Raw genomic sequence first — 16,315 nt, 5'->3', positions numbered from 1 at the left:
CCCCCCCTTTCTCTGGGTGGGGGGGGGGGGGGGGGGGGGGGAGAGAGGCCACCTCCCTGAAATGAGGACAGCTCCCTGATATGACTTTTTTCAGGTGGGGATGCCTGCCATTGGTTGTATTGCTATTACACTGCTGATGTTATAAATAGAAAGTGTATTTGATTGTCCTAATAACTACAACCCAGAAGTTGTATCCTTACATGCTGAAAGGCCCTGCATATGAGTCTGTGAAATGCATGTTATGCGTTCCCTGGATTTGAGCATCATCTTCTTTCTAACCTCGCTACATTTTCACACACAGTGGCGTCACAAGGGGGGTGCGGCCCGCACCCGGGTGACACGATTGGAGGGGTGACACCAAAATGACTGGAAGTCATTTTGGTGTCACCCTCCTCTGAAAAGTCGAGTGCTCGGTCATGGACCGAACGCCCGACAGGACATTTTGGCCGTATTGTACATGTGCAGTGGTGTGTAGTAAAACGCAGCAGCAGACATAATGTTAACAATTTAAAAAAAAATGTTTTTGCATATATCTACTGCTTGCTAGCAAAAAAAGAGTTTAATTCTACTTTAAGGATTACAGAGCTGCATTCTTTTGTGTCTTTTATATCTGCCTAGAGTTCCACTTTAAGAGCTATGTAGGTTATGCGCCCCAGAGGTGTCCCCAGGGTGCTGGGACGTCATTACCCACACGTGACATCGTTATGCACATGCGTGACATCATCATGCACGTGCATAATGACACTTAACTGCCAGCAGCCATCTTGGTGATGTACGGCGGAAAAGAGAGTAGGGAGCTGTTCATCCGGCAGGATAAGGCATTCCGCTGGATCACCTCCTCAATTGTGCAGCTGTCGGGCTCTCGGTCAATGGCCGAGTGCCTGACTTTTCAGAGGGGGTGACACCAAAATAACTGTCAGTAATTTTTGTGTCAACCCCTCTGATGGTGTCACTCGATGCGAGCCGCACCCCCCTTGTGACATCACTGATTCTACCTCAAGCAGGGGTACAGACACAAGTCTCAATGGCTATACAAGGAAGTTTGTACAATACGTCCACAAGTATGAAAGCTGAACTTGTGGTAATATTTTTTGCAGCCCACAACCAGCAAGTTGTAAAAATTTCATTAAGAAGCTGCCGGAACAAAAGAAAAACTACTTTCCTCGAATCCTAGAAGAGGTAATTTTATTACACACACAGGGAACCCTCCCTTTGACGTGCGCAGAACCTTGTGAGGAATACAATGTGACTGTACGAGAAGAATGGCGCCGATTTTATGAATGACGGCTGCGGCGCTGCAACTGGGAGGAAGGTTTTTGAAAGGCGCGCTGTGATTGGTAGGCGGGCCACGTGATGCTGTGCCTGTGTGTGTGTACACACACGCTGCTTCCTGGTATATTGGGGCGGCTATAGCTGTATGGACGAGGCTCACCTGATGTGTGATGTACAATGCAGTGTACAGTGCTGAGCCAGTGCCCGCTGCTGCTGCCTCAGGATGTGCACGGCAGGGTGTATGATGGATTCCTCAGTGCCCAGGTACTTTTCTCAGACACTTTAGAAGTAGGCAGGGTGTACATTGTTTCATGTGACTTCTCTGTGACATATGAAATGGAGGTCTGTACACAGCTCCATAACTTGTCAGCTTTCGGTAAACACAGAAATTAAAGTCTATATCGAGGTGATTTCTAAATGTTAGTCAAAGTGGCAGGAAACGCTTTAGAGCCCTTTGTGTTGGTTTAGCAAAAATGCAGCAAAAACGTATGGCACTTGCGGTGTTATTACTTGTTAATGGCACCCTGAATGCAGTGGGGAAACCCGCAGGAAAAAAATGTGGGACACCTGTAGCAGGATTGGCTACATGAGCTACATTCGTTACGTTTGTAAAAAATCAATGGGCGGCATGCAGTAAATGTGGGAACAAGTGAACGTGACGTGATGCACACCTCCAGTACGCCTAGGTGTGAACGAGGACTAAAAATTACTAGAGCTGCAGCTAATGATTATTTTCAAAAACGATTGAGTTCGATTAATCGAATAAAAAATAAAATACATTTAAAAAAAATGGCTCCAGTGATGGACTACTAGTTTTTATTGAGATTGTAGTCCATCACAGGAGCAAGTATGGAGCGGTGGAAATAAAAAAAAAGAAAACCAAAAGTGTGGTGTGCAATATAGTGAAATGATCAGGCCTGTCTATCGGCGGCTGTCATCCCCCCCACACCTGCTCCTCCTTACTTCTCCCCGCGTCCCTGTGCTGATTGTGGATGTGGTCGGGTTGTGAGCGTGAGGCGGGGAAGAGGTGCGGCGTGGATGCTGTCGGGCAGGTCTGGCAGCGGCAAGCGTGAGGTGGGGAGGAAGTGCGGCACACAGTGTGTGTGGAGACGTGAACAGGGCCAACTAATCGGAATCCAATTCATCGATGATTAAAAAAGTTGGCAACTTTTTCGATCATCGATTATAGTCGATTAGTTGTTGCAGCCCTAAAAATTACAGTAAGGGCTAGTTCACTCCATCCTGTGCAAGGGCTAGTTCACTCCATCCACGTGCATCACGCGTTCCCGTGCAGCGATCGGCTGCACGGGAACGCGTGATACATCAGTGCCTGCGTTCCGGTCCAGTGCAGTCAGCAAAAATGCTACGTGTAGTACTTTTTCTGACTAGACCGGAACGCAGGCCCTAATGTACCTTCGTTCCCATGCAGCTGACAGCGTTGCGGCCAGAGGTGTGTGACAAACACTTACAGGGTTAGTCACAAAAGGGTGAAGAGTGTGGAGAAGGCAGGAGAAGTGAACAATTTAGGACAACATAGCTCAACTGGAAAGTGAGCTGAATTGGAGAATTTTCCCAAATCAGCTATGGCGTCCTAGAATGTTCACTTCTCCTGCCTTCTCCAAACTCTTCACCCTTTTGTGAATAACCCTGTTACTCTTCCAACTATGAGGACCTGCACCATAGATGAGGCACATAAACAGACACCACATCCCTGATAGACCGTAGAAGGATAGATCAAAACATGTGACTGTTCAGGTGTCCAAGGGTCTATGCAGCCGCCAGAATCGCTTCTGCTGTAAAGCCGACAGTCGTTTAAACGGGCCCGACGTCAGGGATGTACACTGTACGTCACTGGTCATGAAGGGGTTACATTTCTAAACTGAAGCGGCTGCTGTAAAGTCCCCTGAGCTCAGAGGAAGTGACTCGAGTGGTGCTGGTCATCAGGGTGAGGACATCTAGCAGGAGAGAAAAAGTGCTGGGTGGAAAGACCTTGTGTTGAAGGTGAATATTGCAGAAAATACTGATCTTGTTATGTTATGTGTTCATTGGATTTCTTCCTGGGTTTTGGGGTTCCTGGGGATCTCTGTAGATACGTGCAATCACCTGAAAGTGCAGACACTTAGAGCAGGTATATTTTGTTTGAAAAAAAAAAATACACATAGACTTTATGTGTAAAAATATGTATTTTTCCAGCAAGTTTTGTAGAATAAAACCATGCATTCCCCTTATACCAAGTCAAACACATTGTGGATATAAATGGTCCATTATTTCCTAACTTGCAATGTTCTGTCAACACATCGGACCTATTTACCTAAACTCCTCTTTGCCTTATAGCTCTTTCCCGCATCCTTTTTCCACTCAGTAGAAGATTTGTGTTGTGGATAGAGCTCTTACCTGTGTGTACTTGAGCTTAATGCATTGTGCACAATGATAATATGTTCTAATACATACACATTTATGAAAAATATGTTTTCTTCACCTTTTGTACCGGTATTTATCATTGTTTATTTATGGATACAAAATGCATTTGTAGTGTCCTATGCTCCCTTTAAAAGTTTGCTCTGTTTTTGTGTTTTTTTTTTAATACAGGACAAGGACTTTCGGCTCAGGGTCATTTTGCCTGCGGATCTTCAGCTACGAAATGCAAGGTTTGCCACTCTGTGTTTTTACAAGTGTAGTATTTGTTTCCTTTTAAAATAGTTCTGATTATAGCAACCGATCAAAAAATTGCACATAAAAAATGGAATGAGAAGGTTATCTAGTAAAATGTCATTAGGGACCATTTTATAAATGTTTTGCTGGGTGGATGCAGTATGCACAGCATTCGCACCCCTAGATGGAGCTCAAGAGCATAGGAAATAGCAAATAAATATTGAACATTTAGGCCTTATTCACACCGAAACCGTGTGCGTTACAGAGCGGTAGCTGCTGGAACGCACCGCAATTCGCTAAGAAAGTTCTCCCCGCGTTCTGGGGCAAGAGGGGGCATGGCGGTGCATTGAATTCAATGGCATCGCTTCCACGCCCCGCGCCTGCAATGCGATCGGACACGTGGCAAGACTTTGCCAGAGTTGCGTTCCACTGCAAACGCAAAAAATAGGGCTTGCTCTATTTTTTGCGTTTGCAGTAGAACGCAACGCTGGCAAAGTTTTGCCACGCGTTCGATCACACTGCTGGGGGGGGGCGTGGAAGCGGTTCCATTGAATTCAATGCACCCCCCCCCCCAGAACGCGGGGGGGGGGGAGTTTCTTAGCGATCGCGGTGCGTTCCAGCTGCTACCGCTCTGGAACGCACACGGTTTCGATGTGAATAAGCCCTTATAAATCAGCCCCATGCGTTATAAATGGGGTTGAAATACCTAATTCATGTTGAATTGAGCCTCACATCTTTTGAGGACAAGACACAGCAGTGCTTAGTACCTTGTCAAGCATTAACCTGACTTCATATGCTGTGGAATAAGTAGGAATCATCTCCCCTCTTCATATAAGAAACTTTTAGGTAATTCTTACACTAAACATTTATCAAATGACTAATGTTCATACAAACCCATAAACATGATGTCCTTCTTTACATCAAGGTAAAACATATCTAAACCCAGATACAAAAAAATAACACATTGCATCTTATCAGCCTTTAGGAGTGGTGGTTGCATTAGCTTTTCTCAGGCTTTCTTTCCTTTATTTTGACCTGATGGCCCTGCCAGGAGCCAATTCTAGTCCTAGGGTGACAACACTCACCTACTGTGCTGCATATTTGGAGGAATAGCCGTGTCATCCTAAGTAAAGGGGTGTTTAAAGACTAGAGAAAATGCAGGGTGTTACCTCGCACACCTCTTACACATAATATATAGAGCATATACAGTATGAGTATGTGGGTGCTATAACTACTGTATGTTTGGGAGCCAACCAACCTCCCCAAGTGAAATAACAGCTTAGTAGAATATTACGTTAGCACACCAACCACAATTCTGATGCAAAATATTTTGATTTATTGTAGAAATATAATAAAGGCGCACAAAATATAGTAGGTAATATTTATAACTACAAAGGCATAAAATTGCAAAATCGAAAGCTTCCAGATATAAATCAGTACTTCTCAAATCCTGTAAATATTATATATAGCAGACCAAAAGGGAGCAAATAAGAGAAGCTGATTGTTAGGGTTTACCTACCATATGGAGATGGTGCTAAGGGTTTCTATTTTATTACTGACTAGTTTTTATTTTTTACTGTATAACAAAAAAAGTACTGACCGTTTTGAAAAAAAAACTGTTTCCCTATGTTATGGTATGAAACATTTATTATCACCCCAATGCTTTGGTAAAATATAAAAGACTGGGTCACGTCGGGTAAATAGACACCAAACATGTCAAGCCCTAAAATTGTGCATGCCCGCAAAATGGCAAAAAAATGAAAACACCCAAAATTGGCCATAGGCGACGCTTTAAAAGCTTTAACTGCTCATCCGTTTAGTGTTATCAGTGATTGATGGCCCTAGAATTATTGCTCTCACTCCGACGTTCGTGGTGATATGTAACATGGCACAATCGTCATTTTCGCTCAACTTTATAGCTATCACATAGGGGAATAAGAAGCCCCCTATGTGATAGCCAATGTACGTGACAGGTCCTCTTTATGGAGACATCATGGGTCTAATTTCACCTAAGGACCCCCTGAGAAGCTGATGAAGCAGAGATCTGCTTCACCAGCTTCTCCGGCTTCTGTAGCCAGGAATGACAGCTGAATAGGGAAGAGATGTAATATGCGTCACTTCTAGCATTCTGACACCGGAGAGGAGATCGGAGGAAGATCGTGTACTGAGCTCCGGTGACAGAGCCGCCGTGCCGTCCCGGCCCACACCGGGCACAGAGGATTTCGGGACAGACGGTAGGAACACACACCTGCACGAAATACAAGTGATCCAGCTGCTATATAGCCGCCGGAACGCTTGTATTTAAACAGCCATCTCGGCTGTTTACATTTTAGGTCGTTTTCCCACTCGTGTGTGCGCTGGACGGGAGGTGGTTAATGAGGCAGAATTGGCTGAGTATGTGGATTTGGAAGATGTAGGGGTTCAAGGGAAGGGCTAGATTTTGCGAAAAGCATAGATTTGGACAGGCTGCAACCAAAACAACAATTTACTTAGCCTTTAAGGCAGCACTTAAACTATATCTGAAGCCACACTTTTTTTTATTTTGGATAGAGTAGGGAATGGTAAAAACTAGGGATGCACCGATATATCGGCCGAAAATTGTACTTTTGGCTTCCTGGCGATGCATCGGCGCATCCATGCTTTCTTTCCTCCCCATGGGGGAGGAGAGAAACTGTGACAGCTGGCCGAGCGCTGTGAGCGGCCGCGTCTCTCCTCCCACACCGCTCAGCCTCCTATCACAGTCCAGGAGAGCGGTGTGTGCGCGGGAACAGCCCGTGCTGTCACAGGAGGCGGAGCACTCCTCCCTGCACCACTCGCTTAGCCTCCGGTGACAGCGTTTCAGAGAGGAGAGCGAGATACAAACACTCAGTGATCGCTAAATTTGTTTGTAGATAATTGAGGACAGAGTATGGTTACTATATCCGCAATTATGAATGAATGGGAGTGATCTACATCACCTCCTGTTCATTCATAGTTGTGGTTATAGTAAACATACTATGTCCTCATGTTATAAATGAACAGGAACACTCATAGAGGATTCCTGTTCATTGATAACAGGGGATACAGAAAAAGAGATTGAGGACTCTGTGTCCTCAATCTCTTTTTCTATATTAAAAGACCCCTAATATTTCCCCAAAGCCCCTAAGAGTAAAGTTAAAAAAATATTTAATAAAAAATGAATTACTAAATAAAAATAAATATAAAAAGTTAAAAAGTTTATAAAGAATAAATAAAAATACAATATTTTAAAAACTTGAAAAAAATAAACATTTTCGGTTTCGGCCTGACAATTTTTTAAATTTCGGTTTTGTTTCAGTTTTAAAATTTCCATTTTCGGTGCACATCTAGTAAAAACCCTTGTCAGTTTTCTTAATTTCCCGGGGTAGTGGGAACGGAAATAAAATCCCTTCAAGTATGAGAAATCCCCTCTTAGTCCTATTCTGGAGACAACGCAAAACATTGGATTTCCCATTATAGATGAAAAGGGTCACCAGGGCTAGTAGAGAGAGATAATCTGCCCACTGAGGTCATGGACACCAATAAAAAAAACTTTGATATAGGTTTTTACTCTTCCCCATACTATGCAACCCCCTTAAATTGCCAGATCTGGGTCAGAGCTTACACAAGGCTAGGGAACCTTTCCACGTCTCTTTGTGACAACGCTTGGGCCTGGTGATAGGGACCTTTGGCATAAAGCAATACATTATGGAAGACATGGCGTAAGGCTCCTATGGATTAACATGGCAGAAAGAGTGGAATAAATGCCAGCGATCAGGCAAACCTGTCACTTTGCTTTGAATGGGCAGCGATCAGACATACCTGTTACTTTCGCTTTGAATGGGCAGCGATCAGACAAACCTGTTACTTTGCTTTGGATGGGCAGCGATCAGACATACCTGTTACTTTGCTTTGGATGGGCAGCGATCAGACATACCTGTTACTTTGCTTTGGATGGGCAGCGATCAGACATACCTGTTACTTTGCTTTGGATGGGCAGCGATCAGACATACCTGTTACTTTGCTTTGAATGGGCAGCGATCAGACATAACTTTTACTTTGTTTTTGATGGGCGGGGATCAGACATACCTGTTACTTTGCTTTGGATGGGCAGCGATCAGACATAACTGGTACTTTGCTTTGAATGGGCAGCGATCAGACATGAATTGTATGAATTCCCTAATCAATGTGCCTTTTACATTATATCATCTTGATATATCAGTCCCGGGATGGGCAGGCAATGGGCTATAGTGGTAGCACGGCTATAAAAAGTGAGGCAGTTTTGCCACTTTCAGTACCACGCCACTAATGCTACTAGTTCTGCATTGACAGCAAAGTACTGAAAGAAACTCAGTTGGCACTTTATGTATTAATGGATGCTATGGACAGAATGGTTGAGGGATCCTTTAACCAGTTGACATCCGCGGCGTTAAACCCCCTTCCCATCCAGGCCATTTTTCAGTATTCAGCGCTGCGGTACTTTGACTGACATTTATTCCGTCATGCAGCGCTGTACTGAAATGAATTTTTTCCACGTCTCTTTGTGACAACGCTTGGGCCTGGTGATAGGGACCTTTGGCATAAAGCAATACATTATGGAAGACATGGCGTAAGGCTCCTATGGATTAACATGGCAGAAAGAGTGGAATAAATGCCAGCGATCAGGCAAACCTGTCACTTTGCTTTGAATGGGCAGCGATCAGACATACCTGTTACTTTCGCTTTGAATGGGCAGCGATCAGACAAACCTGTTACTTTGCTTTGAATGGGCAGCGATCAGACATACCTGTTACTTTGCTTTGGATGGGCAGCGATCAGACATACCTGTTACTTTGCTTTGGATGGGCAGCGATCAGACATACCTGTTACTTTGCTTTGAATGGGCAGCGATCAGACATGAATTGTATGAATTCCCTAATCAATGTGCCTTTTACATTATATCATCTTGATATATCAGTCCCGGGATGGGCAGGCAATGGGCTATAGTGGTAGCACGGCTATAAAAAGTGAGGCAGTTTTGCCACTTTCAGTACCACGCCACTAATGCTACTAGTTCTGCATTGACAGCAAAGTACTGAAAGAAACTCAGTTGGCACTTTATGTATTAATGGATGCTATGGACAGAATGGTTGAGGGATCCTTTAACCAGTTGACATCCGCGGCGTTAAACCCCCTTCCCATCCAGGCCATTTTTCAGTATTCAGCGCTGCGGTACTTTGACTGACATTTATTCCGTCATGCAGCGCTGTACTGAAATGAATTTTATACCCTTTTTTGGGGACAGATAGAGCTTTCTTTTGGTGGTATTTATTCACCACTGGGGTTTTAGTTTTTTACTATATTAAGGAAAAATTACCGAAATGTTTTAAATAAAACAGTTTCCCCTATATTAAATGATAAAACATTTATTATTACCCAATTGTTTGGTAAAATATAAAATACGGGGTCACGTCGGGTAAAAAGACACCAAACATGTCAAGCCTAAAATTGCGTGCGCGCGCCAAACCTCAAAAAACGATAATACCCAAAATTGGCCATAGGCGACGCTTTAAAAGCTGTTACCGCTCATCAGTTTAGTGTTTTCTTTTCTGCCCGTGCGTGTCCGCTAGGGGGCGCGCGCGAGCAGAAAAAAAATGCCGTCTGGAGACGGCAACCCGCCAATGCAGCAGTGCTGTCCGTCCGTTTTTTTTACAAAGGGCGGACGGCAAGTGGTTAAAGATCTATGGAGGCTTTTGCAGCTGAATTTTGGCCAAATCTAGCAGTTGCTTTCATGGCAACATTTTTGAATACTTCACTTGTATATTAAAACTGCTACCTAAATTAAAGCACACCCTAAAGAACAGATACCTACTTATTTGTTTTTTGGTGTTATACATAGGAATAAACTTTCTAGCAGATGTTTCAGCAAAAGCTTTTATTATGTCAGCAGGAGCCAAAGGTCTTTCACATACAGCTTGTAAAGCATTGTGGCTAAGAGCCCAGAGTAGTGAAATAGGCTCTACAATTATAGCACTTTCTTTTGAAGGGAACCAAGTATTTGTATCTGGTTTAATGGAAATAATGGGAAAAGTTTCTTAAGATTTTTTTGCTATGAGAAACTCAGGTCCAAAAGAATGCCTGTGGTCATAAAAACGAAATAATAGCCAATCTACACATTTGTTGATATAAACACGTGCATTTTAAAGTGACTTTGTATTTTTAAGAACAAAAAAATCTGCGGACAGGTATAAAATGCAGACACCTAGAGGTGCACCTACCTGCAGCAGCTTTCAGTGCTTCCACTGTGCCAAAATATCAGGCTTTTCTGCGTGGACAAAGCTTTGGCACTCCCTGGTAGTATCAAAGCTTTCCTGATCCAGCCTCCCACACATTCCTATAGGTCAGTGGTGGCGAACCTTGGCACTCCAGCTGTTTTGGAACTACAAGTCCCATGAGGCATTGCAAGGCTCCGACAGCCACGACATAACTCCCAGAGGCAGATGCATGTTGGGATTTGTAGTTTTGGCACAGCTGGAGTACCAAGGTTCGCCACCACTGCTATAGGTCATATTGGCAGTCCATCATAGTGTTTAAACTTTCTGATGTCTAATGAGCTTCTCTGAAATCTGTGCCATTGTTTTGTTTTTGCTAAAAATGATCTTCGAACTATAAGAAAGATAGTAAGCAGAACTTGAATTGCTTCACTGGAGTGAAGATGACAATATCAAGGTGCTGAGGACTTATTTGTACAGAAGTAAGAATAGGCATTTGCTTCATTTTATTGTCAGTTCAAGTCTGACAACACACACCAAATGCATGCTGAAGACACCTTAAACACGTTCAGGAAGCTTTTGCTTTTAATTATTTTTTTCCCAAAAAAATGTAATGATGCGTTCTAAAAACACACGTTTTTTGTTTTTTTTTAACCCGTGTGAATGTTACCTAATGTCAACAAACACAATCGCCAGATGAATTGTACAAGTAATTTTCTCAAGTTGTAAAGTCATTGCCTAGAGTTCTCTGGCAACGTTATTGATACCTTGTAAAACCATAACCGTGTATGTGTTCTTAGCCCCTTCCTGGCCGATGACAGGCTTACACCGTCACGATCGTTAAAGGAGAACTATGACATGAGTGATTTCCACTCATTTCATAGTTCTAAGCCGACCTGTGACAATGAGACTGTCACAGGTCGGCTCAGTAGATCGGGAGGTGAGGGAACACATACCGGGTTCCCTCACCTCTCGATCCTGTCACGGCTCTCTGCCGTGACAGGGAGAGGGGCTGGATTCCCCTTTCCCCGCTCCGATCTGCCAGCGCTGACTGGCGGAACGGACGGGGGAGGGGGCGGGTACAGCTGGCTCTGCCTCTAGATAGGCAGAGCCAGCTGTCACTCACGCAGCTGGGCGGATCCCGTCATCTAAGTCGGGATCCGCTCCAGGTGCGGCGTCTCAGTATACCGCGAGCTGTAGCTCGTGGTATACTGAGCTTTGGGTGACGGGAGGACGCTAGTTGGTGTCCTCCCGTTACCCCAAGGAGAACTATGGGGAAAAACACTGACCCCATAGTTCTCCTTTAAGTTAGTTAATGACTGGTGATGTGATAATCCCGTCATGTAGTACAAAGTGCACTGGACCGTAGAGGGACCACCACTCATTGAGTTACTGCTGTTGATGGGTCCCTTGGGGTCTGAGGCAGACCCTCAACAGATTAGGTGGTCACAGCACTTTGATTACAGTGATAACTAAGAGCTGTAACAGCCACAAAGCTGGCAGCAGCTCACTGTGTTGTGCAGCTGTGAGCTGGCTCAGTGTGTTATAAACTGATACAAAGTATCTCTGAGGCGAATTTTGTATTCTCAGATATACTAAGTATCAGAGCCCCTGTAAAGAAAAAAAATAACCCCTTAGCGCCCCATGGTTTAAAAATACAAAATAATAAAATGTAAAAATACAAAACGTTTTTAAAAAGTAAAAAATGTTTAAAAAGTAAAAAAAAATACTTTTAATAAAAAAAAAGATGATGGAGCATGGAGTCAGCTTCCTGCCCAATCAGGAAGCTGGGGGGCGAGTCATTACCTCCCCCCCCCACTTCCTGATTGGCTGGGGAGCCAGCTCCGTGCTCCCTGGTGACGAGGGAGCTGGCTTCCTGACCAATCGGAAACCCAGGCAGTGTGTAATGACTCGCCCCCCAGGCTTCATGATGCTGGGAGTTCCGGTATCGGGATACCGGAACAAGTACTCGCCCAAATACTCGGTATCGGCACTGATACTAGTACCTGTATCGGTGCATCCCTAGCTGTTAGGCATGTTTTACAGCAGGTTAGGTTTACTTTAAGAATTGTAGTAGGACCTGATGAATTCAAAGAAAACCCCCAGATCTAGTGTTTTACCCCAATACACCGCCACAGTAAAAAATGCCCTGTCCAGCCTATTAGCCCATCATATTCAGTTCTGTTATCTACATTGCATTGGCCTGGCTCATGGATTCTAATTTAAATAGCAGCTAAATAAAAAAAATCCTTATTTGACTCGGGTATAAGCCGAGGGGGGCATTTTTCAGCACAAAAAATTTGCTGAAAAACTCGGCTTATACTCGAGTATATACGGTATTTCTTTTCTTTTTTTAAATACTGATCTTTTGTGGTATAAAGTGCACAACACACTGCAAAGTAGTAGCAATGGCAGTCGCCAAGTCTCTCGCAATGTCTTTTTGCTGTCTCAGCGTGTTCAGACTTCTGCAGTCTATGTTATTACCTTAGCTGGTTGTCTATGTCTACACTTTCTGGATTCTTGCGTTACAACTTCTGTCCTAAACATCTGTTGAGTTGATTTTTTTTCTTTGTTATTTTCACACAAGTAATTCTAGAAATGTGTTGGATATATATGCCTTACCAGGCAGTACAACAGGGGTGTGCAAATCCCATCGTGCATCTGCCTCTGGAAGTCATGCTTGTGGCTGTCAGAGACTTGCAGTGCTGCATGGGATTTGTAGTTGCACCACAGTTGGATGGCTGGAGTTTGCTCAACCCTACCGTAGAATGTGGAAGAGTGTTTTACTATTTTAACCTTTATTTGAATTCTCTTTAATAGATTGGAATGCAGTTGGCAGTTGAGAAAAGTTCTGCATGGATATCAACATATTGTTAAACAGGTAATTTAAATATGTTTTACTTTTGTTTTTTGCTTTCCACATGATCACTGTTGTGTCAACCGATGGTTGGATAAAGCAACTCCGATGTGGCAAATCACCGCACACCGATATCGGCATATACGAAGCCTGTTTATTAATAAGATGATCAGCACATATTCACCACCCGAATCCTTGACTCTTACATGTCTTACCCGTATGGAAGGCCTAAGGGCTAGCCATCACTTCGCATGTGCGGAATTGGCGACGCTTACATTGCCAACTAGAGCTGCAGCTAACGATTATTTTAAAAATCGATTAGTTAGCCGATTATTAAGTTCGATTAATCGGTTAATCGGATAAACAATAAAATACATTTTAAAAAATGGCTCCAGTGATGTAGTCCATCACAGGAGCATGAGGTGCGGCGCGCAGCGTGTGTGGAGCCGTGAACAGGGCCAACTGATTGGAAGCCGATTAATCGATTATTGAAAAAGTTGACAACTTTTTCAATAATCGATTATAATCGATTATGTCGATTAGTTGTTGCAGCCCTATTGCCAACCTAATTCTTACCGAAGCGAGAAATGAGGAAGTACTAAGTCATGATCAATAAAAATGGTGTTGATAAGAAAAATATAAAAATAATATTCAATCTTTACAACTGAGGGGGTTAATATTAAGATCAAGGAATGTTGAAAATGTGGTGGAGGGTCCGCTTTAAGTTCATGCTTGCTACTTTGTTCATTAGGAGAAGCTTTTGCATCACCAGTTTAATAGAGTTCATCAAGTGCAAATGGAAAGTTTTTTTGTTTTTTTGATGCAGGGGTAGGGTTTTTTATTTCTGCCCACTGAGAGTATTGTCATCCAAAACATGCGCCCAACAAAACACAGTTTTAGGCTGGGGTTAGGTTGCTAGCATATCCTTTGCGTCTCAACTGCCTTGTTTTTGTCAAGGATTAGGTTAGGGATGGGAGACTGATGCTTCGGAAAGAAAAACTTCATAAAGTACCTTTTGATTTTTATGAAGTTAAAAAAAGCATTTTGAATGGGCAGAAGAGAAAAGGGACTTGCCTCATCTAAGCCCATTAAGTCCATAAAGAAGTCCAGCTCTCCCACATATCTCTTGCCCTCATTTGCCCCTCAGCGTAGCCTCATGTATGGTCCAGATAAGTGAGTGAGTTTAGTGATGAGTTGTTGTCACAATGAAAGTGCTAATGTTTTTGTTGAAAAATTATAAACAAAGGGATTTCTTTTCTCAGAGATTACAGCACAGTTCAGATCTATCTAGCTTCATGGTGGAGCTCAAGTCTATATTGGTAAGTTTTTATTTAATGTGCTATTGGCTAAGGTTATTTGACCACTGATGCAAAACTATTTTGGACCGATTATAATATCTACAGATGTTACAACTAGGGATGCACCGAAATTCCAGCTGCCGAAACATATCGGCCAAAAATGGCACTGTAGGCAAAATGCCAAAAGTGCCATCTTTCGGCTGAAATAGCGGTGTATCCCTGCTTTCTCTCCTTCCTGCTGGGCGCTGCTCTGTGTCCCAGCGGGGAGGAGAGAAACTGTCCCAGGAGGCCGAGCTGTGCGAGGGAAGAGAGCGATGCGAGCGGCCAGCGTCTCTCCTCCCACACTGCTCAGTCTCCTGTGATAGATTATGAGAGCGGTGGTGTGTGGCGGAGACGCTGTCACAGGAGGCTGGGCCGGCAGTGGGGGATGAGTCATCTACCAGAGGAAAGTGAGCTCTCCTCCCCGCACCGCTCACTCAGCCTCCTGTGACAGCTGACGGGAAGGAGAGCGGATACAAGCACTCGGCGATCAGTAATTGCTGAGTGTTTGTAAATAATTGAGGACATCATATGTTTACTGTGTCCCCAATTATGAATGAATGGGAAGTGATCTACATAACTTCCTGTTCATACATGATTGTGGACACAGTAAACATACTATCTCCACAAGTTATGAATCAACAGGAACACTCAGTATAGAGTCTTCCTGTTCATTTATAACAGGGGATGCAGAATAAGAGATTGAGGACTCTGTGTTCTCAATTTTTTTCTATTTTAAAAGGGAAATATCAGGGTTACCCCCAATATTTCCCCACAGCCCCCAACAGTAAAGTAAAAAAATAAAAAGAAAAGATTTTGAAAAAGTTAGAAAAAAAAGCATTTTCTTTCTCGGTTTGTGCCTGGCATTTTAAAAAAAAATTTCGGGTTTGTTTCGATTTTGAAATGTTCATTTTGGTGCACCTCAAGTTACAGCCTTTCAAAACAGTTTCCCTGATATGTTTTATGTAATGTCATAACAATGCTAAACATTTATTTGATACACACTCAAGGTTATAGGAGAACTATGAGGTGAGTGCTTTTCAGTCACCTCATAGTTCTAGCCGACCTGCGACAATGAGACTGTCGCAGGTCGGCTTAGTAGATCGGGAGGTGAGCGAACACATACCGGCGTTCGCTCACCTCTTGATCCTGTCACGGCTCTCTGCCGTGATAGGGGAGGGACTGGATCCCCCCCTGCTCCGATCCACCAGCGCTGACTGGCGGAATGGACGGGGGAGTGGGCGGGTACAGCTGGATAGGCAGAGCCAGCTGTCAGTCACGCAGCTGGGCGGATCCATACATGATTGTCGGGATCCGCTTCAGCTGCGGCGTCTCAGTATACCGCGAGCTACAGGGTGACGGGAGGATGCTAGTTTGTGTCCTCCCGTTACCCTAAGGAGAACTATGGGGAAAAGCCTTAACCCCATATTTCTCCTTTAAGTACTACAATGGTGAACACCCACCCTTTAGTTCTAATGGCTGTTCTTTCAAAAACAAAAAAACACATCACTTACAGCTATACTAATCTGTACAAACACATTCTTGACATCTCCTAATGTACAGCAACAGGATAGTAGAACTGTTTTTTTTTTATCATCATAGTCAATTGACTATGTTTTACAAGATCTGCCTGAGAAGATCTTCCTAGGGGAATGGTCTTATCTAAATCTTCTACAGGCAAAGTCCTCCAAGGCTGTTTATTATATGTAAGGGAAGTATCACTGATTTTACTTTATAGCTTTCTACATACTGTATATCTTTGTGTGAAGGTTTGCTAAGGAAAGACGGGGATTAGGTTAAGCTGCTAGCATCTAAAATAAAAAGTAGAGGTGCACTGAAATGGAATTTTTAAAACCGAAATAAAAAAAATGTCAGGCCGAAACCGATACCGAAAATGTTTTTTATTCTTATTTTTTCAATTTTTTTTATTTTTTTTTATATTTATTTTT

The 16,315-nt window shown here is 43.4% G+C and overlaps 1 protein-coding gene across 1 annotated transcript in view; it reads left to right on the top strand.

The window, feature by feature from the left end:
* Window positions 1-1,406: 1,406 nt before the first annotated feature.
* Window positions 1,407-16,315, top strand: part of FANCL (Fanconi anemia complementation group L) — a 74,979-nt gene continuing 60,070 nt past the window's right edge. The window contains exons 1-4 of the mRNA XM_018566303.1: window positions 1,407-1,536; window positions 3,862-3,920; window positions 12,993-13,053; window positions 14,292-14,348. Of these exons, the coding sequence (XP_018421805.1) occupies window positions 1,450-1,536; window positions 3,862-3,920; window positions 12,993-13,053; window positions 14,292-14,348 (264 nt within the window). The 5' untranslated portion in view covers window positions 1,407-1,449. The remainder of the gene's footprint in view (window positions 1,537-3,861; window positions 3,921-12,992; window positions 13,054-14,291; window positions 14,349-16,315) is intronic.

Source organism: Nanorana parkeri, unplaced genomic scaffold (assembly GCF_000935625.1).
Source record: "Nanorana parkeri isolate BGI_ZX_2015 unplaced genomic scaffold, ASM93562v1 scaffold934, whole genome shotgun sequence".
Lineage (NCBI taxonomy): Eukaryota > Metazoa > Chordata > Amphibia > Anura > Dicroglossidae > Nanorana > Nanorana parkeri.
This window is presented reverse-complemented; position numbering and strand designations above follow the sequence as displayed.